The 25,535-nt window shown below is 35.0% G+C and overlaps 1 protein-coding gene across 1 annotated transcript in view; it reads right to left on the bottom strand.

Annotated features, from left to right (window-relative positions):
* Positions 1–23,260, bottom strand: part of DCX-EMAP (Doublecortin-domain-containing echinoderm-microtubule-associated protein) — a 76,907-nt gene extending 53,647 nt beyond the window's left edge. The window contains exon 1 of the mRNA XM_070111354.1: positions 22,402–23,260. Within this exon, the coding sequence (XP_069967455.1) occupies positions 22,402–23,226 (825 nt within the window). The 5' untranslated portion in view covers positions 23,227–23,260. The remainder of the gene's footprint in view (positions 1–22,401) is intronic.
* Between the last annotated feature and the right edge of the window lie 2,275 nt (positions 23,261–25,535).

Raw genomic sequence — 25,535 nt, forward strand, 5'->3', positions numbered from 1 at the left:
TTCAAATCGGACCTATATTACATATATTTTTTGTTTTAATTTTTTACCGTTGTTTTCAAGTTTTAAATGCTGAACTATATAATTAAGTTTTATATTTTTTTAATATAATATTGCTTTAATCAATTTGCTTTCTTATCGTGTTTGTATATGAAAATAATGTCATTTGCACCAAATTCAACACAAAAATTTCTTCATTTGCTTTGGCAAATTCATTCTCCTGCATAAACTTCCTTATAAGACAAGTTTAGCTGACGCGCTGATATTAAAAAACTTTACACAATTTTTTCACTAACTCTCACGAACGTTATTAAAATGAAATGCGTCTGAACGACGACTATGAGCTGCAGCTTTCAGAGGATGCAAGATGCCGACGATAAGCAGAAACTTTTGCCGTTGCATTTGCCACTCACACACGTACACACACAAGCACGCGCGCGAAAACTGCAAAAAATCGGAGCGAAAACTGATTGTCTGGAGTCAGCAGGTAGCAAAACGAAAAGGTGAAAAAATTCTGTTCCTTTCGCTCCCGAAAAACAGAAACGAACACGCGCGCTGTCACAATGTACCGTTGCGTATATGCGATGCGAACCAACCACACTTGACGGCGACCCAATGGAGTCGTCGTGCCGAAAAATTTGTGTCAGTCAGTCAAAAGTTTGAACGCAAACGCGGCACACTGCGAAGCGACAAGGACGATGGGCAACTGACGCAGCGACACATAACGGTGAGTGCACATGACCAAAGCGGTGCGCAGCTAATCGAGGTGCTGAGCGGTTCGTGATAATGAAGCTGATGAGGTTCGTCATAAGGGAGGTGAAGACGATGATGTCCAGTGCAACGTGCATGCGGCGGATGTGGCAGTGTTAACAGTGCCACAAATATGTATGTGTAAGTGTGCGCATGTGTGGAAAGTGAGCGCAACTTTTCCAACTGAAATGCAGTTACACACGAGCCAGTTTGTGGGGAGTGACGCCAGCACAAAGTGTATGGGGCTTAAAGGATTTTTGTTTGGCGGAGACATATTATGACCGGAAAACGGCGGAAGCATAAACCAAACGGCGCGAATCACAAACACACCTACAGACATACATATACACAAAGGCATTAACATGCTAACGTTAACTCTTTAGCCATTATCCTTGCTGTAGTCTAGGCTCAAATTGGGGTCTATGCCCAAGCGACATTTCGCACTGCGGACTGTGGCATGCGGCCGGCGTACTGCGGTTTATGGACAGGCAGTATGTGATGTATGTATGTACCTTGTGCTACGTCACACCGTTGTTACGTTTTCGTTAGCAAGTCTACTTACCTGCCACTCACCGCTTACCGGTCATTCGCTATACCATAATGACAATAATGACGTTGACGACAATAACATGCGCTATTTGTAGCATACATACACACATACATACCTACATATGGTGATAATGCTATCTTGCTGTACAAACACATACATATACCGTTGTGTTGACGACAGCTTGGATGGCATTGCATTTCCGTTTGAGCCACATTTCATGAATCGCATTTCATGTTTGTTTGTTTGTTTGCTTGCTTCCTTATTGCTGTTGTTGTCTACGTTTCCACTTAACATTAAGTTGTTGTTCAAATGTTGCACGTTTTATGAATATTGTCAGCGCAGGAAAAGCGACATTCACTTTGTGTTACCGTTAGATAGCGGTATGTTTATAAATATTTCAGAAATTCGCACACATGTATTCTCCGAGTAGTAGTAGTAGTTCACCCAGTAGTATGTAGCGTAAGTTTTACTTATACCTAGAAGAATTTGTGAGGTTATGTTAACACTTTTGACACCAAATAGATCCAACTTCTGATATTAAAGTCATCACAGAAAGTGAAGCTGATATATGCTGGCATTGTATTCACAGAAATATTGTATCATTGTGCGGGTATATCGTTGGAACCATAGAGTCCATCTTATTGTACTACTACATATAGCTAACCTCAATTATTGTTAGTCGCAAGTAGTCCCGAGCTCGACATCTTTAATATAGTTGATTTGCAGTCATTTTAGAAGGCATTAGATTATCACAAATTGTTTTTGCATCGGATTGTAAAAAAATGGATCCATTACCACAGCCATATATGCAAATTTCTTCTGTGTACAGTTATTCGAAACATCTAAGGTATTAGTGGCTGACGGCTCATGATTTAGAGTATATTAAACTAACCTCACTTTCAAGTGTTTAAAGATTACAACTTTTAATTCACAGTTTTTTTGTTCTCTGCTGTTACTTATAACGCTGAATATCAGAAAAATACGTGACTTTAAAACCATATAGTTGCGTTAATATTAATAAAATTATTTTTTCTTTCCAAAGCTGTTTTCTATTTATTTTTTATTTTCCTCTTGACTCCCTGACAAAAAAGTTTCCAGTTTGACTGGTTAATTTTTTATTATTAAGTTTTGCATTATGTAAATAAAGTTATGGCACCATAAGTAGGGATTTTAGAACATAAGCGATTTGTTGCAGAACTGTTAAAAAATACTACTATCTTCCAAGTGAGGACATTTCTTCTCTATTCTATAGTATATAATTACTGCTAAATTCAACTATATTAGTCATCAATAGCTTTCAGTATTCACTGTTCCAAAATAAGTTATCAGAAGCAAGTCCATATAGTGTCTAACTTCAACTAAACACCTCGCCACTTTGACACTGGGTTATTATGAGTGTACGTCAACTTAATTTATGCTCATTTGATTTTCATGCGATGTCACAATTCGCAAATTGCTTCAGGCTTATTGACGTGTTAGGTAGACCAGTGCCGGCAGTTGGTAGCAGTGAAAGTTGTTAACAGAGACAAAGTGACATAAAATCGACTTCCGGTCGAAAGGGAGAGACAAAAAGTGAAAGTTATAGCTACTATGTAGAATTTATTAAATTGGGTAGTGGAATACTGGAAAATGCTTATATGGAGTATATGACAAATAAGTGAAATCAAAAGACACTCGGAATAACAAAGAAATTAGACAATACATGGAAACATATAAAATAGAAGTTTTGAACCGATCATAATATGTATTAAGAATTATCCCACCTACAAGTCGTATAAACATATATCTTTTGGAATTTTTTGGTATTTTTTTGGAAAAAATCCATTCGTTGTCCATATTTTATAAACCCTCGTTGTACAGTTTTTTTGTTGTATGACGTTTTTTCCGGCTTGGTAAATTTTCTATGTTCTATTTTATGGTTTTTTTTTAGTCTTATTGTTGCCTTTCCTTGTTGTATCATAGTTTTTTGTTTGTTGTCTCTTTTGAAATGACAAGTTAAAATGTCAGTAGCTCAGCGCCATTTCGGGCCACCACAGCGATTGTGTTGACGTCAATGTACTTTGAAATTTATTGTTGAATGTTTTGATTACGTAACTTTCAAATAAATGCTCGAACAGCAAATATAATTCTTTGTCCGTTAGTGTTTTAATGGCCAAATAGTCAATTACATTTTTTGTAAAAAAAGAAGCCAATGAAAAATTACTATGAATAAAAAATTGAGAGTAAAGTAAAGGAATATTTATTATTTATTATAATTATTATCTTTGAAAAATTACAATATTATTGACTGTAATTTAAGTTATTATATTTGTTTTTTTGGTTTACTGATTTGATCGACAATGATCCAAAAGACTTAAAAAGATATTTGTTTTATGGAATCCTTCGATAGATGTCAAAATTGAAGACAATTTTTCCAGTTTAAAAGTTAAGCTTTCACTCATGGTTTTTGGTTTATTCCCAAGTTGACAGATTCGGCTTTTAACAAGAAGGTTAAACTAGTATAAGCAATTATTTCCAGAAAATTTTTATCATCCTAGATGAGAGCACTTTGTTTTAAATATGATCCTAAAATCTTAATGATCGAGCCTCACTTTTTGGTTATTTGCGGGTTCGAATAAGCGAGAGAGAAGAATAATGAGAGGGAAACTATTTTAAGGAACATTTTAATATGGACTGTTAAAGATTAGAGTACTCCCGGTCTTATATATGATTCTAACACATATCTCAACTATCGAGCATCACTTCTTGGTTATTTGCGGGATCGAGAAAGATATTCAATACAGTGCGAGAAATTATTTCTCGCAAACTTCTTATGTCACATGACATGATATCACATCACATCGCGTAACATATACCTAATAATATAAGAATGTTTATTATATTAATTAACACCTGTACACCATAAATTTTTATAAATAAAACTGGATTGAACCATTTCGCACAACCGCAAGTCATAATACTAAATCGCATTGTATTATATTATAACATCACACGTCACATATCATCAAAATACACCACTTTAGAGAAATGTAATTCTAAAACCATATTACACAAAACTATGGTATTTATATGACATACAAAGAAAATATAAATCACGGTTTTAACTATTAATCGGTACCAGATCACATTATATACAGTCATGCGATATACATCACATTCAAGAAATCGAACCTAGATCACATCATATTGCTTCACACAAAATAATATGTATCTTAACATTACCTAAAAGCTGTATATTACTACTTCCTTAAATCAAAAATAACCTACAATTTCTTAATATCACACATACATGAATATATGCAGACATATACGATTATATGCAATACACAAGAAAATCTGCAAGCAATGTACCTTCTCAAACCCAAACAAGATGAGCTCAGATAGTATTATACCCTTCTATCCCTCACCACGACACCAATCGTTGTATGTTCCCGCATTGATTGGGCAATTAAATCAGTACGCAGATTTCCAACCGAAGGCCAGTCGAGCGTTCGCTTATTTTTTTTTTAATGGCGTCATTGTGGTGACAAATGGCGGTTGGTGTGGTTTAATGATGGCGGTTGAATGCGTGGGAATTCGCACAACAAAAACGATAGCAGTTAAAGGTTTAATAAAAAATATAAAAAGGACATAAAATTTATTGCCGCATTGCGAATAAAAATTAAAGTGGGTGTGAAGAAGAACAATAAACAAATGAATTTGAACCATTTTTAACAGGATAAAATGACAGGAATGTGCTAAAGGAGGAAAGAAAAAAATCATGAAAAGGAATGTAAATCATTATTGCATAAGAATTTCTCTTGAATAAAATTTGCATATTTGCGAAGGATAAGAATTTAAGGGACAATAGAGAGAGGATAGATAACAAGGCATAAGAGATGATTAAATATTAGAGAATAGATAAAATAAACAATCAGTTGGGACATAAATTTGTTTGATGCAACATCATTTTGAGAGTTGTTAAGTATTTTTTGTTATATAATAATTTCAGCCAGATTCTTAAACAGCACCACTGCTGGCCAATTAACAATACCTGAACTAAGCCAAAGTTAATCTCAGGCTTCCATGATGATGGCTTTTCGTAGATTCTTAAGTGTTCCAATTCAACTCATCTTTAGATTATTACCAAATAGGGCAATATAAAATCGATATTAAGATCAGGAGCTTCGTACAATAGTTTTTTTGAAGCAGTAGAGTGCTATTCGAAATATCGTTAACTCTGGGTATACCATAATAAAATGGGACATACTTGTAAATAAAGCATAGTTTTCATAACGGAATCATTGAAAAAAATTATATATATTGTATAGACTCACCGTAAATTATGACATCACATATACAGAAAATTTAATGAATTAAATAATAACAATTACAAAAAATGCAAGTACAGATAGTTTGAAACAAAATAAACAACTAAATCAAATTTATTACTGCAATTAGGCTGAAACTGTGTGGCAAGATTGAAAAATTATTTTAAAATCCCAACTAAAGCGAAGGTAATAAATTATGCATGAAAAAAACGTAAAGACATAAAAAATCTTAATAATTCATAGCAAAAGTAAAAAACGAAATAAATCAAGCAAAAAAAGGTGCGACAGCAAGCAGTTATTGAATTGGAAAAAGCGCTCATAAATCAGTGCAATTTTTATGCAATTCATAGTGGGTAATAACTACTGCAATAAAGAGGGCAGAAAATATAATAAAAAGCAAGCGAAAGCAAATACAAATGCTAAAACAACAATAAAAAGAAAATAAAAACAAAAAAAGAAAGCAAAAATAAAAAAAAGGGAAAACAAAAATACAACAAGCAAAATAACAACAATTAATTGTCGTATGTGGGGGCAAGGCAAATTTCATTGCAGAGCGAAAAATGGCGGCAAATTTGCGTCAACAAAAAGTATTTCAGTTGCATGAATGATGAGACGACAAGGCGAGGGGTGCCGCCGAGGACCTTTCAAAAAGGTTGAAAGTTGACAAATGGCAAGCGCAGCCACAGTAAGCGCTCTTTAAATAAAGAGTATATATGTATGTGTGTATGGGTGTGTAAGTGTATATGTGTGTTCGTTGCACGTATAAGCGCGTGGTGCGGTATTCCAACACGGCCACTTTGCAAAGCTTTTATTGCAGCAAATTGTTGCAATTAATGGTGTGGTTGACGCAACGGTATTTGCGAGCTTATAGCACTTGAAACAAGCTGACGTACGGGATTATTTTGCTTTTGTAATTATTTCAGTCTTATTTTTTGGCGTAACTGTATGCATTTTTTATACCCTGAATAGGGTATATTAAGCTTGCCACGTAGTTTGTAACACCCAGAATGAAACGTCAGGTACATATATATAAAAGCCCAGTGTGACGACCTGAGTTGATTTAGCCAAATCCTTCTGTCTGTATATACGTGAACTAGTCCCCCAGTTTTTGAAATGACGATTTGAAATTTTTATCACGTCATTTTCTTTCTAGAAGGAGTTCATATGTAAGATCAGTCGATATGAAATCACTATAGCTGCCATACAAACTGATCAGTCTAACTCAAGTCCTTATATGGAAAACTTTTTTATTTGAAAAGGTATCTCCAAGAAATTTGGTGTGAATTATTATCTAAGGCAACGCTATAATCTTAGAACAAGTGGTTCAGATCTGACGAATAGAACACAAAGCTGCCATAAAAACTGACCGATCAAAGAAATGGAAATCAAGTTCTTAGATATATAATTTTTTTTTTATTTGTGAAGGGTATTATAGCGTCGGTACAACGAGAGTTCACTTTTTTTATTTTCTTACTTTTTTCGGCTTAATACCGTTAATCAAATTCGTCGAAAAATAATTGTGGCAACCATGTGAGTGTGTTGCGAAAATATAACCAGCCTATCAATATGGTCAACTTTTTCGGTTATAGTTAAGTATGTATGTATGCAGATATATACTAGGTATACGTATGCCTATATATACATATATATATGGTATATACCATACAATCATATGCAATGCGATTTGTGTTTGCCTGTTCGACCGCATGTTTTCATTGATTTCTGCTGTTGCTGCATAAACATCCAACTGATTGGCACGTAATACTGCTACTGCTGGCTGGCATACGTGCAACAATTAAAAATGCATTGTAAAAATCCTTTACAAATAACAAAAGCAGGCAAGTGAACAACAACAAAGGTGTATTGAAAAATAACATTCTCAGTGCCATATACACGCATACACACTCATATACAGTTGCACACGCTCACGCATTTAAGCAAACAAGCGCCAATTGATTCGTCGAATGCTAGCGAAAATTACGCAATTGTTAGCGGCGAAGTTCTTCAATAATTGCGAAAAACAACGAAAAAAGCAATATTCAGCAAATGGGCACATTGAAAAAGTTTAAAGTTTAATTATTTAAAATCGCATTAAAAATCACGGTAACATCATTTTATTAAAGTGAACGTTGAAAAAGCTACAAAAATAAGAAAAAAATTGATTTCAAAGAAAAAGTATGGGAATCTGTAGAATTAATAATATAAAGTAATTATAAATACGTCCATCAAAATCAATAAAAATTCATAAATTTAATTAAAAGTAATTGCAAAGAAATTTTTGTATTCTAAAAACAAAGAAAGTAGTTATTGTAAAATATGATTCAAACATAGCAATAGTACTTTTTCGAGACTTAAGTCCCTATCATACAAAGTCAGAGAAACTAATAAAAAACCTGATTTGCGTTTTTTGTTTTCATAGAGAGCATTAAATATAATTGAAGCTCGAATAATGCAAGATGTGCGCCTGTCTAAAAATATTTTTAAAAATAATAAAAGAATTCCAAAAAATGAAAATGTTGTTCTTAAAAATTGATTTTCCAAAAATTAATGCAGAAACATTTTTAAAAACTATAAAAAAAATTGATTTTCTAAAAACTTGGTTTTTTCAACATTTTGTCCAAAAATATTTTTTAAAATTATAAGAAATTTCCCAAAATGTAATTTAATTTTAGAAAAAAAAATTGTCTAAAATACTTTTAAGATTAAAAAAAAAATTCAATTAAAACATTTAAAATTATTTTCCCAAAAAATTTATTTATGTTCATTTTAATTTTTTTTTCAAATATATACATATAAAAATGGTCTCCAAAAATCTTTTCTCAAATATTTGCATAAATTATGAAATTAAAAATTAATTTCTAAAATAAATAAAACATTTCATTCAAAACTGTAAAATAACAACTGTAAAATATTTCTATAAAAGTAAAAACTTTCCAAAGGAAGAAACCCACAATTTTGCTCCTCAAAAGTATTAAAATTTAATTTTTCTATCGTCTAAATTGCTATCTAAGCGTTATATATATAGACGTATGTATGTATGTACATATGTACATTATATAGCTCTTAAAGATATATAAATAAGCATTCATATGAGCACAATAAATTTTGCTTGACCAAATTAGTCGGACAATTCATTTGCGTGCTGCACAAAATCACTTCCACCTGCAACGTTGCATACACATGCAAATAGCGCACACAGACTAAGCATTAATAGCGAAATTTGCCTAGAGCTAGCTACAGTGACAATCGTATAGCATGTCTCCAAATGTGTCACTACAATATGTACAACAACAAAGCCAGCTGATATGAGCATATTGCTTGCCACAGCAATTGCAACAAGCCTTAGCTACATTCACCGACAGCAATTGTCAAAAACAATAACAATTATTTCCGTACGCACTCATGTTCTCCTACATAATCATACATATATAAGTGTGTAAGTGCGTGCTTGGCCCGAACAGCTGTTGCTGAGTAGATTACACGCACATACGTTATGCTCGACTGATGCACTGATGGTAGATGCACACATACATACATACATACATATATTTCATGCTCATGCATACATTTGTCTTAACATTTATTTATTTATGCACATTAGTTTGTATGCTTGTGTGTTTGTCTCATTCCTGTATATGCTTAAACAAATTGGCATGCGAGTGCAAGCAAATTTGTTCACACATACGCTCAGTATGCTGCAGGTGTGCGAATATGCAGCTTGTTGCACGCATGCTTGCCTCTGCATACATATGCATTTGTCCATACATAACTCATACCAATTAGTGCTGCATGCCAAAAGAAGGGGAGGTAAGCCCGTGTGTGTCTGTTTGAATGTAGCGTCTCAAAGTAGCTGTTGCACAGAAGTTGTCTCAGTAATATTACCAGGGGAAGCTTATGTTTATATGTATTAGTTTCTATCTTTGATGCCTTTGCTTTGCGTTTTTAGGACAGTTTCTGTTACCTTAGTAACTAACTAGTGTCAAATTTTAGTAATTAAATAACTTTCTTATTATTCTATACAATTTGTTAAATTTGGAAATTCGAGATTTTGGTATTTAAAACAAAAATAAAACTATTCCGTTATAAGTGGAATTTTAGAACATACCTAAGATTTCGTTCTACAATAATATTGACAGAACTTCATTTCTTTGGGGAAAATAATTTTGAGCTGAACGTATCCTTTTTTTTTAGGATTAGGAGCTGGATAGATCTCCATTTTACACTCTACATCATATGTGCAACAATAGCAGACAAGTTTTTGCAAACCAGAACATTCATCTCCATACACACGAGAGTTTCTTGCTTGAAAAAGTTAAGCATATTGCGTCCAAGAAAGTGCTTAAGTCTATAGCAATAATTACAAAACTATAATGAGAGCTAAGCACAAGCTTTACGAGTGTAATGTTTGTTAACAAGCAACAACAGTAACAACTACATGTGTAGAACTTTACTAGCAGTTAGCCACACTCATAAATAACAAAGTGCGCAAACCAATTGGCAGGCATCATCATTGTCATGGAGCCGCAAAGTCGCTTGTCCTGTATTTAATCTTGTTTACCCGATGCTTGACTCGACAAGTGGGTCGTAAATCATGACCTGTCGCACTGATGTATGTATATGTAGCACATCCATGTGTGGATGTGTAGATATTTTCAATGGTACAGGTGTATGTGGTAGCAAGCAGAAGTGCCCAAAAGAATTGAACAAAAATGAGGTTAGAAGCGAGTGGTTGTAGTTCGGTCATACATGCTGTGCTTTTGGGTGCTTAAAATGAGCTTTCTTGTTTGTGTGTATGTGTATATAGCCATTAAATATCATCTCGTTGAACTATCTTCTTTGAAAGATTAATGGGTAATTTCATATGATAAAAATCACTATCAATAGCCCTATCATTTTCGATGCAATATCGCAAAACCGCCTTTATGGTGTCAAATATCTATTCGTGTTGTGCATATTTATTCCTACATTTTCATACTGTATTCTTCCAGAAATAGCTTTGCCTGTCAAAGACAAATATTTACTGCCATTGACAATGCCTTTTCGCCTTTTCATCTTTCCGAAATTCTCCCATATTGGTGTGTGGAATAACTGCGAAGAAAGGCTTCGGTCATATCGGTTTGGAGGCCGCCGTTGAGCTTTTATATATAGCGAGTTTTGACCTTCCGTCTGGTCCGTTACCAGCTGCAGACAACCTTCCTTCGGGTCTCGGTGAAACCGATTATTTTAAATTAATTAACAAGATCCTTTCTATTTTGTCGTTCCGTAATTTTGTCCACCCTATTGTGGTGAAAGACTGGCCCAAGTTCCTATGACAGTCGGGTCTATGTAATCATGGCGGGCTCTGGTTTTTATACAGCCAAATTCTGTTAACTCGACAACTTTCCTTTTAATTACGTCAGCGTTCTTTTTTGCCGCTAATACAAAAACTAACCAAAGATCTCAGTTATTTAGTAACAACCTTCTTCTTTCCACTCTACATGAAAACGCTGACAGAATTTGGTTAAGTTATGATTGTGGGGAGAGGTTTGCCTAATGTTCCAAGTTTAATCTTAAGTTTCCTATAACATTTATTTTAGACTATTTCAGCGTCCAGCTCTAACTAGAAATCTGGTAGTATGCTAGTTTCGACCTTTTCCGCTCGCTATAATATATTTCATAATTAATTTTAAATGTTTAGGCTCTTTATTCTTTAAAAGGCGCTTTATGTACCAATTTGCTGCTGAATATAAACAACGCACCCAATATATCATAAACCGCCTAAAAGTAGGCAACTTAATTACTCATTTCCACGTAAAAAATGGCTGTGTGCATCCAAATAATCGCCTGAAATTGACCTTGTTGCGTTGGCTATTTTACGCGCAAAAATCACGTTTATTATTATTGTTATTAATGTTTTCATTTTCTCTAACTCCTCCTCATCCTACCAACCTTATTGCGGCGCCTAAAGCTAGGCCAGTGCACATACAAACACTACGCTGCCACGAGCGATGCGTGCATTCGCGTAATAAGTGTTGACGTTAGCGCATTGCAACTACAACAAGCTATGATTAAAAGCGCCAAACAACAAGAAGAACTACAACAACTGTTGCAACAACAGAGCGTATAATTAGCAATGCATTGTAAATCATGTTAGCCAGTTGAGTGCGTGTAGTTGCCAACTTAAAACGCGACAATTAACTTTACAGCTGTTTTTGTGCTCGCACGCTGCACTTTTCACCTGAAGCGCTTGCTTTCGCTGTATTTTACCTTTTTCGTGTGCGCTCGTTATTGGGTTATTTGTTTGATTTTTTTGAAATCGCTTTGCCTGCAATTCAATTATAACGCAATTTGTGCTTTTAAAGGCGCACTCAAAAATTCACCTCGAGCCTTACGCCATTCCTGAAATCCTTGCTATGCGCGTAATTGGCCAAACGCTCCGCCTTTTGCACATTTACACACCTATATGATTGCCTTTAATGCAACTGCATGGCAAACCACTACCTTACCTACACCTCCATTGCTGTTCTACCGTGCCTCAATTAATACGTTTGGGCCCCTGTTGCTTGCCTCCTGTTGGGTAAAAGTCATTTTTCTCACTTCCAAAATCAGCGTCACTCAATTTTGATGTCGCACCTTTCATATACTTGACCTACCATTAACTTGGATAAGCTTTTGTTTCTTGCCCGTTGCGCCTATGCCAATAACCTTGTGCTAGTGCTCTCAATTGCTAACGGTAGTCAATGTATTTACTACGGCTTAATAGTTTTAATGGAAGAGGGGAATTCAGGGCAATAATATGCAAGTGAATCCATCAATGAACCAGGAAGTAGGTGCGTTGCTGCAAATGCAATACGAGTGTTGCCATATTTTTATTGCTTTGGATTGAATAGGGAATTGAAGATTATTTTGCAGTAAGACTAGTAAGAGAAGAGTTTAGATTTTTTCAGTAAGAAGAATAATTTAAAAGAAGACCACTTGAATCTTGGCTTCATAAACGAATAATCTTCACAAAGACGCCAAACTTGATTCAGTGTCATAACTTAGTCCAGATTATATAAAATCATTCTAAAGTTATTCTTAAGTTCTCTGAAGGTTCAAAGTCTTTAAAATACCTTATGATTTTTATTCACTGATTCTTTACGAAGTCGGCCTAATCTAATTATTGATATACTCTCTGCGATTCATTATATATCTATGAAAAGCACTAAATAGTTGTATTAGTATAATTTCTATAAAATTAACAACGATTTATACTAAAAAATCCGAATCCAAATTACACAAAATAAACCAAGATTGGTAGAACGAATGTATAGTCTATGCCATCCAATTTCCAACTTCACGTGGTACCCCCTGTTCAGTATAGACCGAGTAAAGTCGGTCCAACCTTATCATCTGCATCGAGTAAATGCGGTTACTATCCAATTACTTGGTAGCAGATGTCGAGACTGCCATCGACGAAGTATTTCTCAGAATTAAGTTCACAAAAACAAAGAAATGTATATTAACATCAGCTATATGCAGAACTTCTAAGTCGATGGTATAGAACTTGAAAAGTGAAATCTTGGGCCCAATATCCGTATTAATTATTAAGTTCCGCATATTCGTTGCTTCTCACTCTTAGTCTATACGCTTGTCTTATAGATCATATATATAATATTATATAATGCAATAAGTGGTCTTAAGCCAATAGGTTGTAAAATTTTGCGAGCGCTGTGAGAGAAGCTTTTGTTGGATATCGCCTTGACTTGAGTGAAGCAGCAATGCAATTTTACGGGGTTCAAATTTTAGTTCAAAAAACTGGCAACCCTATACGAGGCAGGCAAGTCATTCATTGAATACAAGTATGCATTGCCTAGCATGCTTCTAGATATTATGAATGGTCTTTTAATATGTTCAGTACCTCTACCACGCTCTTCCTAGCTCGCCACCACCCCACTAACATACACAAGTGATTTTCCATGAAAGCGCTTCCGGCGTCGAAGTGATTCAAAGCGACTGCTTTAATTTTTGCATATTTAAATGAATTCCTTAATTTGCCACAATAAAGGTGCAGCGCAATCACAGGCGACTGCGTGATATTTAAAAATTGCAGTAATTATTGACTCTACAACGACGTTATACAGGAGAGTGTGGGAGAGAAGAGAATTAACGAGCGCTGCACAGCCCAGCCCTGCTCGGGCACTGCATTTAGGCAATCAGGCCAACATGCAATCAGTGCAAGTAGGATCAGCAAACAGGTAATCAGTTAGACAAAGTGCAGTTGAAGGTTGGAGAAGAAGCGGGGGCTCTGTAGCTGAGTGCAAAGATGATATTGGGGGAGTGAGTTCCATTAACGGCGAATTTGTTTTAATAAAATATGCCTTTGGGTTTTAAGCGCTAGGTCATAAGCTTGTTATAAGCTTTGGCGCTAATGACATTAGAGGCCTCACTTGTTGTTGCTGGCTCTACAGTTGCTGTTGTTGTAATTTGAGTGCAATATGAGTTGATTAGTTGGCGTTGTGGCAAACAATTTTCTACCGAAGCAAAGCAACGGATACTCAGTTGTAAGTGGCAGGCAGCCACAATCATCGTTAGTGGCAACAAATATAACAACAACAAGAACGAGTCGTCTTTCGTAAAACATAATCCGACAATTAACCTTAAGGCAATCACTTAAAGTGCAAGCTACACCCTGTAATCCTACTGCCACCTGCCACATGCCACATTTGCTTCTGCTGATTTTTCGCTGGTAAAATAAATGCCTTTTGGCGTGACGAAGTGAACATCCACAAAAGCGACGAAATGCCATAAGCGCAATAGCTGCGAGCCTACTTGTATGCTACGGCCGCTACAACGGGACTTTGCGTGCAGAAAAGCCTTTGTGAGTGCGCTAATTGTGGCACAAACCAGCGTCTGTCTACCTACCTACCTGTCTGTTCGCCTGCTTGCCTGCTCACCGGCTTGCCCTTATCCACTTGAGTGGCTTGTCGACGGATTGCGTTGCTGTCGGCGACTTGCGTCAACGCTCTGACAGCGCTGTCAGCGTTGCTGATAGCAGCGTAGTGGCAGTAAAAAGTGAAATCGAAAGGCTTCCGTTTGCAACACTCTTGCACCATCGCTCTCTTCATTACTTGGCGCTCACACGCAGCAAGGTTTCAACTCAATTGGAATTTATGGTTATCGTGGTTCGAGGTTTTTTGCTGTTTCTGTCCGTTGACGCACAAGAAAGGAAGTCAAAAGTGGGCCAATGTTCCATTTACATTGACATAGCCACATGCATGAGAAGTGTGTGAAGTTTCTTTACGTGCGCTTGTGTTGATGTGTTGTGGCACGTGCGGCACTTGACAGGTAACGTTTTTCGCTCGCTTGCTTGTTCTTTGACTTTGAAAAAGTTTGAGATATTATGATATTCGGTTTGACTTTTTGTTTGCAAGGGAGTTTTTAACTATGATATGCCTATTTTGCAGTAAATTTGGTAATTGTGATGACACAATCGAATAATAATATTATATAAATATTCATTACAAAATCAACCATGAAATGTAATATTTAGTGATTTTGGCTTAAGGAAGTTCGAATAGAATATTATTATTTTCAGCAAGATACAAGTATATAATCAATTAATATCGAATTTCGAAAATTAAATTTACTATTAGAGCTTGCGATTTAGGAAAGTTTGAATAAATTATTGATTCCAGCAGCAAATATAATGACACAAAACAATAAAATGTAAAATTTATTGCGTGACACTTAGGAGGGTTCATATAAAGGAATAATCCTTTTCAGGAAAACTGATAGCGTTATTATCGATATATTTTTAAAATTTCGATTATTTCAAACATAATATTTCGTATTTGGGGGTTGCGGCTTAGGAAAGCTGAAAGACAGTAAAACAATAGTTTTACCGGGAAACACGCTGGCACTATCGATTAATTGCGGTAAATATCGAAATTTTCCTTAAAATTCAGCGTAAAGTTTACTATTTTTTGCTTAGGACTTGGAAAAATTCTATTAAAATCATGTTGGTAGTGTATAAAAATGAACCCTCAAAGAAACATGATTAATCGGTTAAATCGATTAATTTCGATAAACTATAAAATTTGCCGTAAAACCGATTATTTTGATAAGTTGAGTTTGCTATGAATTCGTGAATAAAATTTACTATTTAGTTTTTGGGAATTAAAGTTATAATGAACCAGCAATCACACTAGCTAATACATTGATAAAATCGAGTAATTCCGATAAATTTTCAAATGTATCGTAATCGAAGCTAAATAATTTAATTTTTAATGCACGGTGCTTAGAAACTTTTGAGTAATGCAGTAATTTAACCAGGAAGGAAATCTAACCAGGAAGGACGATAAAAAAACGATTACTTTCGATAAATCTTTGAAATTCGATCAATTTCGATAATTCCTGATATTTTTGTAGAAGCAACCATAAAATCGACTATTTACCGTTATATTCTTATAAAGTTTTCAGTAAAATAATAACTTTGCCATAAAACATGATTGCGCAATCGATTAATTTCGAAAAAATTTGAAATTTTCCTACACCCGGAGATAAAAATGACTTGTACTTTAGGCAACACTACTCAATATTAAGCAAGGTTATTTCAATATTATATTAATAATAAAAACATTTTGTAGAGCTCGGATTGTCTTTTAAAATGTCAAATCAATGTCTTTTTAAGAGTCAAACAGCCAGGAGAGGTTATCAAAGTGGTACAGTTTGTCTAGTAATGAATCCAAGTGGTGTGATATTTTCTGGGATTAAATTTTTCAAAGAAATGATAACTTTAATATTCAGAATGAAAGCTTATTTCATAAAAGCTCTTTAAAATCTTATTTATATTAAATTATATAATTTCGAGAGACACTCAAAAGTTTTAAATTCTAAAATAATAATATCTGAAATGCAAACTACAACTGCGCAATGACCTTTAACACTATAAATTGCTCCGCATTTCGTAGAAAAACCTTTCCGCTCACAAATAGTTTGATCGCTTTGCCATCTCCTTTGAAATCCTGCCGCTTTGATTTGTCATATTCTGTGTGCTATTTTCTCTTTCGATTTTAATTATACGCAGACAAATAAACCCAATTAAAAGTATTGCTCACATTTCATGGAAAAAAATTGTAAAGCAATTTTAGTTTGCTTTGATAGGGCGCATGTGTGTATGTTTGCTGTATATATATTTTAGTGAGTGTGCATTTGGAAATGTTATCATAAACTTGCACAGGACCATTTGCATATTATTTCGCACAAGCACTCATTTTTATAACTTAATTTCAACATAACCAAAAGGGAAGCAAAAAATCCCACAACTGACATGCTTATATACGATATACATATATATATATATATACATATATTCCGACATAAAATGTACACGCGCAAAATCATGTAAATGCAATAAATCGGAGTGGAGAATATTTCTAAACTTTATGTAGGTATGTGTGTATAAACGTTTGCATGTAAGTTGATATTTGAATGTTGTGCTATGAATATATGTTACGGTTAATGTAGTTTCTGTGTAACGGGTAGTCCGAAAATCACAAATAAAACAAGTAAAGTACATCTGTTTTATCTAGATATAAGAGTTTATTGTCGGGCGATGGGCTTTATAGCTGAAAGTACCCTTTTTCGTTATCAGCTAACTTTAAGAGGCATACGTAGTGTGAAATTAAAAAAAAAAATCGATTTATTTATATTTCGATAGATTGTGCCTTTAAAAATAACATACTTAAATTTTATCAATATCTCAAATCCTTTTTGAGTCACAGCTTATCACTGTATCGCTGTTTCTTAAAACAGAATTTTCTTAATTTGCTTGAGTAATTACTTGGAGACAAATGATTCAATCACTATCAAATTATTCTACATATTCTGTATAAAGTTCGGCGTGAAATGAAAATCAGTTTTTTATGTGATCAAAAATTAAAATTAGCACGCCAAAAACGATAAAAATTTTGGGTAAATTCAATTTTTTTTCACTTTTCCGTCATTTTGTCAATATGTGATATTTTTTCGACTGTCTGTTATAGTACGGACAATATATTATTCGTGTAACTCGAAAAATATTTAATTTCGCTCGCAAAAACAAAAAGCAAACAGTTTCAGCGTTCTTTGTACACTCGTTAAAAAGAAACTGATATAATACTTGTATTAAACTAAAATCAGCGCAGTAAATTCGGAGATAAGCAATTATATGGCTCACCCTTTATTACAACTCATATCTGAGTAATAGAACATATTAAACTTTATCCATAAAATAGTTCTACCTTCTCCGCTGTACATACTTATATACTTGCCTGGTACCCAGAGTGGTCATCCTCTTGCTTGACTACACGAATTGCTCATTTCTAGTGAACTTGTAGTTATATACATATACCATATGGTATGTTTGTATAGGTATTACTTCTACTAATAGTTAGGACTTGCTTGAAAGTCAGAGCAAAAGTGAGAATGAAAAAAACTATGATGCATAGTGGGACAATTTTGAATTATTGTGTAGTTGACGAGTCTTTGAAATTGTAGTGAAGTCATGAAGACTGGGCTATCTCTTCTGGTCGGATGAAAGTATGACTGCCGCGATATTTCGACCTTGTCAATGAAGGAGAAAAGCTCACCTTCCTATTTAGCCTTACCGTATGGATGCCTATTGAACAAGAAGAAATAAGAAGAGGCAAGATGAACCATGCTGAGAGCAAGTAGTTAGTATGTGTTCTACTCTAGACCAGAAGAATTTGGCAGTCGCACAGAAGCTATCATTGACCAACGCCTGCTAAGCAAATGCGAGGTCTATAGGTCCAGTGCTAGAATGCAAGAGGAAAACGGGAATGCAGTTCGTTCCCAGCACGATGTCAGTTGGGTTAAGGATTCTGATAATGAAGTAAACTGTGAACCATCATAGACTATCGAAAAAGTGCGGTTGATTATGGCACGGCTTTACTGAAGGCTAGGAAACTAAGGCCTGTACCTCTTCAATCAAATTCATGAGTTTAAGCAATAAAATATCTCCTTAATTAAGTTTTCTCTCTGCAAAGGATATAAAGGCTTCCGTCTATTAGCATACTTGTGTGAAAAACTTTTTTATTTGACAATATATTTTCACGAAAACTGGCATGGATTATAGCCTAAGCCAACGCTACAACCTCCGAACAAAATGTTCAGAGCGCACCGCTATAGCATTTAGCTGTCATACAAACTGGCCGATCAAAATCAAGCTCTGCTTTGGAATAATTTTTATTTATGAAGGGTACTATAGTTTTGGTGTAATACTTTTACCTTCGTTTTGCCCCACTGTTCCACTGTAGCACCACTAAGTCAATTAGTAAGCAAAATATTCTACAAGTTCTTGCATCAGCATGAAAATGAAGAAAACCAACAAACAACAGGTTGTAATGTGAGTATTTTAATTTACAATCTAATAGTCGATAATTACTTTATGGCCAATGAAAATGAAATCACCGTTGGCATAGCGGTAAAAGCAAATAGGAAGCAAATAAAAGCAAAACTCTTCGACAAAAGACCAGCAAAGTAAGAGAGCAATTAAAACGTGGCTACAGCTCCTTCGACGGCAAGCTAAAATGACTTGAAACTTCAACACACAAATCCAGAGGATGTAGAGTAACGGACTCGAAAAGAAACGAAATGAGTCTGATTGAGTCGTATGTGTGTCTATGTGAGTGTTTGGTCGCAATGAATTGCGTTATACAGACGACGATATCCGCAGGGTGTAGCGTATAATATGATGGTGACCCACTTCTGCGGTAAACTAAGTCGGTGACGACTGCCATATGGTGGATCCGCGGACCATAGTCGCGTTCGGAAGTTTTGGAAACTAATTGTTTGGATTTGCGTGCGAGTTTCATAATATTAAGTGTAAAATAGTGCCATCTCCCCTGCGCTCACACTCTCATGCTGCAATAAAAGAGCAATATTATATGGACTCACGCACTCAACTAACTGCACTCTCCAACTCTCACGTTTCCACACACAAATGTATTGGCAACACTTGCCACATGCTCCTTGAAACCAGCAACTCACTGGATTTCGTATGTAGCGCTTGTAAAAGCTATCGTGTTGTTGTTTTAGTGCTTTAAGGCAATCGCCAACCTTCTAATTCACACGCTCAACGAGTCAACTATTGCTCGCCTACCCTTTCTTTTAATCAAATATTGCGAACCCGGCACTCAAACCAACGAAATTTTGAATGTTTCTTCCTCTTTTTCTCATTTTTCATTGGCATATTGTGCTGTGGTGGGTTCATGTTTTTTATTGTTATATTACTGTTGTTGTTCTTGCTTGTCTTGCTGTTGTAATGGTGGTAGTGACATTTTTACTGCTTGTTGGTTTTAAGAATCACAGCAAAGTAAGTGGCCGCTAAGAAAGAAATAAAATAATAAGTAACACAGTTGTGCGAAATTGCCGAGTAAAATGGGTGGAATGTAAGGCTACACTGAGAAAAAATTATTTGAACAGAATTTTTATAATTTTCAAAAAGTAAGCAACACATTGAACTTTTTTTCGTGAGGTAGCCCTCTCTCGACGCGGCAAACGATAAATAAATGAAAAAAAGGTGAAAAAAGTATTTGTCATAAAAAAATATTTATCACATCGGTAATGTGGAAATTTATTTTAATATTTTTAAATAATCTTTAAATTTTACTTTTAACTTTTTGAAAACAATACCGTACAACATACTTAATACGTTAAGTACTTAAAAAAAAATTTATACATTACAATCGGTGGCCTCTCTATTCTAAAATATGAATTAAATTAATGCAATTAAGAAGTTTTTATTGTAATTATAATGTTATAATATTTTTTATAATTTCTGATAGACGGCAACTTTATTCCGAAAAATATCTTGATAAAGGGCTTCTATTTAAAAGTCTTTATTATATTAATAATTTTATAATATTTTAAATTTTTATATGTATTCTGATAGATGGCAACTCTAATCCAAAAAATATATAAATTGAGGGCTTCTTTTTGATTTTATTTGTTTTTATTATAATAATTAGTCTGAAAGATTTTTATAATTTCCGATAGTTGGAAACTCTATTCCATAATATTGTGTATATAAAATCATCCCAAAAGCGTTTCAGAAGGCTATATTAGATCCACTACATCTGACTATTGTTGAGTAATAGTTTGCTCAGTATTTTCTGCGTGATAAGTGGCAACTCTATTCGGTTATATTTCTAAATTAGCGATATTTCGAAGAACTTTAAAAAGCAACTTCAGAAACAATTTTTTATTGTTATATACATTTTTGTTTTGTTTTCACTTTAAGTTTTTTCGTAAAAAAAGTATTTTGTCAAATGTCATTTCAATAAGTATAAATTATTGCCGATTTCTACTTAATGGCAAAAAATTTAGGAAGGATCACTGTCTATATCTCAAAGTAAAAGCGTAAATGTTTTCGACTACTTCAAGTAATAACAATTTAGGTGTATACGAGCATAACATGTGACTGATATTAAACAAAGTAATTCCTCGAATAAATGACTATCATATTTTAGTCACAAGACCCGATTAGCTATTTAATAACCAAAAGTGACCTCTACTTTAATATTACCTATCTCGCTAACGGAAGGGCACATTGATCAATTTTAAACTTAATGTCGACAATACTATATAGTACTCCAGTTAGTGTCAGAAACTCTGTCGTGTTTAGGGTTTTGTCTTTTAAGGCAACTTTCATTTCATTTCATTGGGCCTTCACGACTCAAAAAAAACTTAATGCCTCTAAATTTTTCAAAATCGAGGTTAAATTTAGTCACATACAGACTTGTATTTTTATAACTACACATCTTCATAAACTCTAAGCATGAATTATGGTGACTTAAATTATTTCTTTGTATTTAGTTGAAGGTAAGTTAAATTATATTTCTGTATTGTTAAACCCGTGTTTGTGAGTAGTGTTTAATAGCAAACCCCGCAATAGTCAATAAACTCGAGTTTATGGTTCAACAAGAAAGCAAGAAGTTTATTCATGTAATGATTGAATGCAAAAATTTTTCGCTCATTAAGTTTCCCCCAGTGTACATCGCGTACCGGTTAAGAAATTCTCTTCAAGGGCTACTAAATGTGGCATGCAAGTGCAATTTCAGCATGCTCGACGACGAAGGACCAAGAGTCGACGGGCTTACGGTACACTGTGGTCAAAACAAAATAATGTAATAAGCAACAACAAATTGTTCGTAAAAGTAGAGGAGAAAAGGAATTGGGAAAAGGAATTCCATAGTTGAACAGAGAATGCGGCCGAGACCGGTCAAGTGGACGCTTGTGATAGTAACCACAAAAGTGGGTGTGAATGAAAGTAAAATAAGTACAAGTACTTGTATAAAATGTAAGAACAAAACAATACAAAAACAAAATATTCAAATTTTATTGATTTCGTGATTTTCGTGAACTGCTCCAGTTAGAGTTGGCTTGGCATATACAGGCCATTACATACAAGCACTATATCATACCAGCCATATATATATATTAGACGTTTTTAGTTCCTCTGAATTTCTTTTAATTAACACCAATATTTGCAATGCAAAACAAAAAGTGCCCTCAAAACACGCCATAAATTATAAGCACGAAGAAAAATTGGAGAAAAAACAACAAAATTTAAGTTGAGTTGAGTTGAGTTAACTTTCGGGAACCCGCTGTTTGATATATGCGCGAGTATTAAGCAGTAAATTAGAGTAGGTTAATGTGGATAACGACGAGGTCAACATACAGTCACATATGCCAGACGAAACTATATTTGAACCACCACGGCACACACACACATGCTTTCATAATTATGGTGAAAAACGTCTGCGTACTCACCTTGAACGCCTTGAACGAGGACACCACATAGGAAGCACCATCTTCAAGCTCATCCAAGTGATACTTGCGATCACCGTCCATCGAGAATACATAACGGGCGCCACGCGGCAAATCCATTTTCGGCGAAATCTTATCCAACAAACTATCCAACGAGGTGATATCACGACCGGGACGATAACGCAACTCCACGCCCGGAAAGAAGGGATCCCCATTGCGATAGAAGACCACACGACGCGCCTTCCAGTACGAGAGATTATTGTAGCGACTAGCGGCGCTCATTGCGGAATTCAAATGCGCATTGGACGATAACTCTGGCCGGGATTTGGAGCGTACGAGTGGCACTACGGGTGGTTGCTCCGAATTCTCACTCATATTATCGATGTATGTTGGACTTAGAGCGCGACTTTGACGTCCGCTAGCCGGTGCGCCGACAATACCGTTACGTTGTTGCCAATAATCACCAATCGGTGCACCGCTCAAGCCACCAGTAGCGCCTTGCAGCTCGTAATCTTCATTATCACTGTCCTCCGCTTGACGTAAATGATGCTGTTGTATGGGATGAAAGCTGGTCTCACGGCCCACACCACGTGGTTGCTGTTGACTTTTTAGTGGACTGCTAGTGTTATCAAAATTATTATCGCTGTTGTTGTTGTTGTTATAATGATTATTCGGACTATGCTGATAGCCGTTCGATTTCGTATAATTAGTATTGTTGCTGTTGTTATTATTCGTCTCGTTAAACTGTTTGACCGTACCGTATGTTGAAACGCCACCTTCGAACTGTGCAGCAGAACTAATTTGTGCCGTTACATTGCCATCGTCCATAGCTGTTGGTGGCTGCTGTTGCTGCTGCGTCGGCGGTGCTGTTGGTGGTGGTGATGACGTTGTTGCTGTTGCTGGCGCTGGTGAAGGTGCCGGCGAAGGCGAAGGCGCTGACTCGTTAGCCTCAGCAGCGCCGTCCCCAGCCTCGTTGGCGGACATTGCGTTTGAAGTTGTTTGAAGAAATTTTCTGTTGTTGTAGTTGTAATTGTTTTCGCACACCCACACGAACGCAAAAGAAATGCGAAGTGTGTTCTCGGACTCAAACTTTGTAAGTTCTAGTCTAATTTTTTGCCACTCTCACTTTTTCTCAAACGTCTTGTGAGGAAAGCTATTACGCTCACTTTTTATTAAGTCCACTTTCACTCTCAAGATTGCACGCGCAGCAGCGAAAGTGTCTGTTTCACTTACTTTTCTCGCTTTATAGTCTCTTTTTAGCACTAATTATTATACTTTGTTTCTAATTGCTTCCTCTCTTTTTGCTAGCCATTACTAGTCTCACTTTAGCTCTAGCTAGTTGAGGGTGTCTAATTTTTATAGGAAGCTGAGCTAAGAAATTCCTTAACTCACTCTATTTTCCGTTGTTGTTGTTGTGGCCCCGAAGCGTAAATAAATACGAGCGATTTATACAAAGAGAGTGCCGCTCGCAGGTGCTTAAATGAGCGTAATCTATTAGCTGGCTTTAATATTGTATTGTTGTTTTTGCTTATCTTACTATTATTTATTGTTGTTGTATTTTTGCTCCTTTGAGTGTTTTTGTTGCTGTTTTATTTCAGTTTTTACTTTATTAAGCAATGGTGTGTTTGGTGAGAGGCGTGAAATCAGCGCCTGAGAGACTTTGCTTGTGTTTGGTTGGCTTTGAAAGCTTGTGTTTGGTGTTGTATATTATTTGTTGTCGCTGAAAATTGCTTGCCAAGCCTTGGCGTTGAAACGGTTTTATGTTTTTTTATGTTTATAATTGAAAAATTATATAATAAAATAAAATTATACAAATATTTTTTAGCTTTTTTACTTTTTTTTTACAAGTTATATATCTTTTAAATTAAAATTTTCAAATTTTTTATTTGTTTTTTAAAATTGTTTATAGCTTTTTGTATTCTGTTTGTATAAAATTCGTTGCCCCTTCAGGCGAGTATATTTTTTCGTTTTTTCTTTCACTTTTTATTTTTACTTCCGTTGCACAGTTACTTTGTTGCTTTTCCCCTACAGTTATTTTCCACTGTACTGTGTTTTTTTGGCCTTTCACGTTTTCTTTAGCATTTCCCACAGCAACACTTTCACTGTGTCCCTGTGGCCATGCAAATCACTTGAGCACAAACACATACGTACTTACATACACATAAATTAATGGATATACATATGTATGTGTTATTACCTCGCTGTAGGTGATTTGTGTTTTGTTGGTGTGTTTGGTCTTCAGCAAGTTTTTAAACGTTTTTGAGTGGCAAAACTCAAAAATGCCTTCTTGTGTTTGAGTCAATTCTCGGTTTATTACTGTGATTAAGTACGCTGATGCCGACGATGGCGTTGACGTTGACAGTGCAGTTGGTGTTGCTTGTGTTGTTTCATGCTTATGCAAATTTTACTAAGTTAAATCTGAAATATTAGTATATTTTTAACAGAGGTACAACTGGCACTAAAGTACGCCAGATGGCGCTGTGAGCTACTGTTATTAGAGTTAACCGTTATTTCGTTTTAAATTTGCATAAATGGATGGTAAAATATAGTTAATTTAGTTTTTGAGAATCTTCATGTTTTAATTTTTTAGTTCTTATTTGCTCACTTATAGTCCAATGATTTTTTTAAATCAGTATTAATTAGTTTACATATTCGCAGTATACCTAGTTACAAACCGATATATGGTTAAAAGATCCTAAGGAAGACTAACCTAAATAAAAATTTTAAAAAGCAAAAATGTATATTAATTTAGTGTTTATTTAAAAAAAATTTGTTAAATGAAGGACGTCTGCTTCAAATTAATTTTTTTATATTCCTTCAAATAGCAACCAACATATTTTTGAAATATGATCTTGAGTTTGAGTTACTTTAGTTTTGCCAATACTTGACCATATTTTCGCCGCACTTTAATTCTCCACTTCTCTCTCTCCTTCTTTTTCTCTCTCTCTATATATCTATTTATCTCTCTCTAAATATCTCTTTCTCTCTCCACCTACATCTTTTTCTCTATCTCTACATGCCATTCTGTCTCTTTCAGATTTTTTCTTCTTTTTCTTTCGCAAGTTAACTTTAGCTTATAAATCTTTATGATCAAGTTTTGAAGGCCGGTGTATGCTTTTTGGTGGTAGCAACCTACT

The sequence above is a fragment of the Bactrocera oleae genome, chromosome 6, assembly GCF_042242935.1.
Source record: "Bactrocera oleae isolate idBacOlea1 chromosome 6, idBacOlea1, whole genome shotgun sequence".
Lineage (NCBI taxonomy): Eukaryota > Metazoa > Arthropoda > Insecta > Diptera > Tephritidae > Bactrocera > Bactrocera oleae.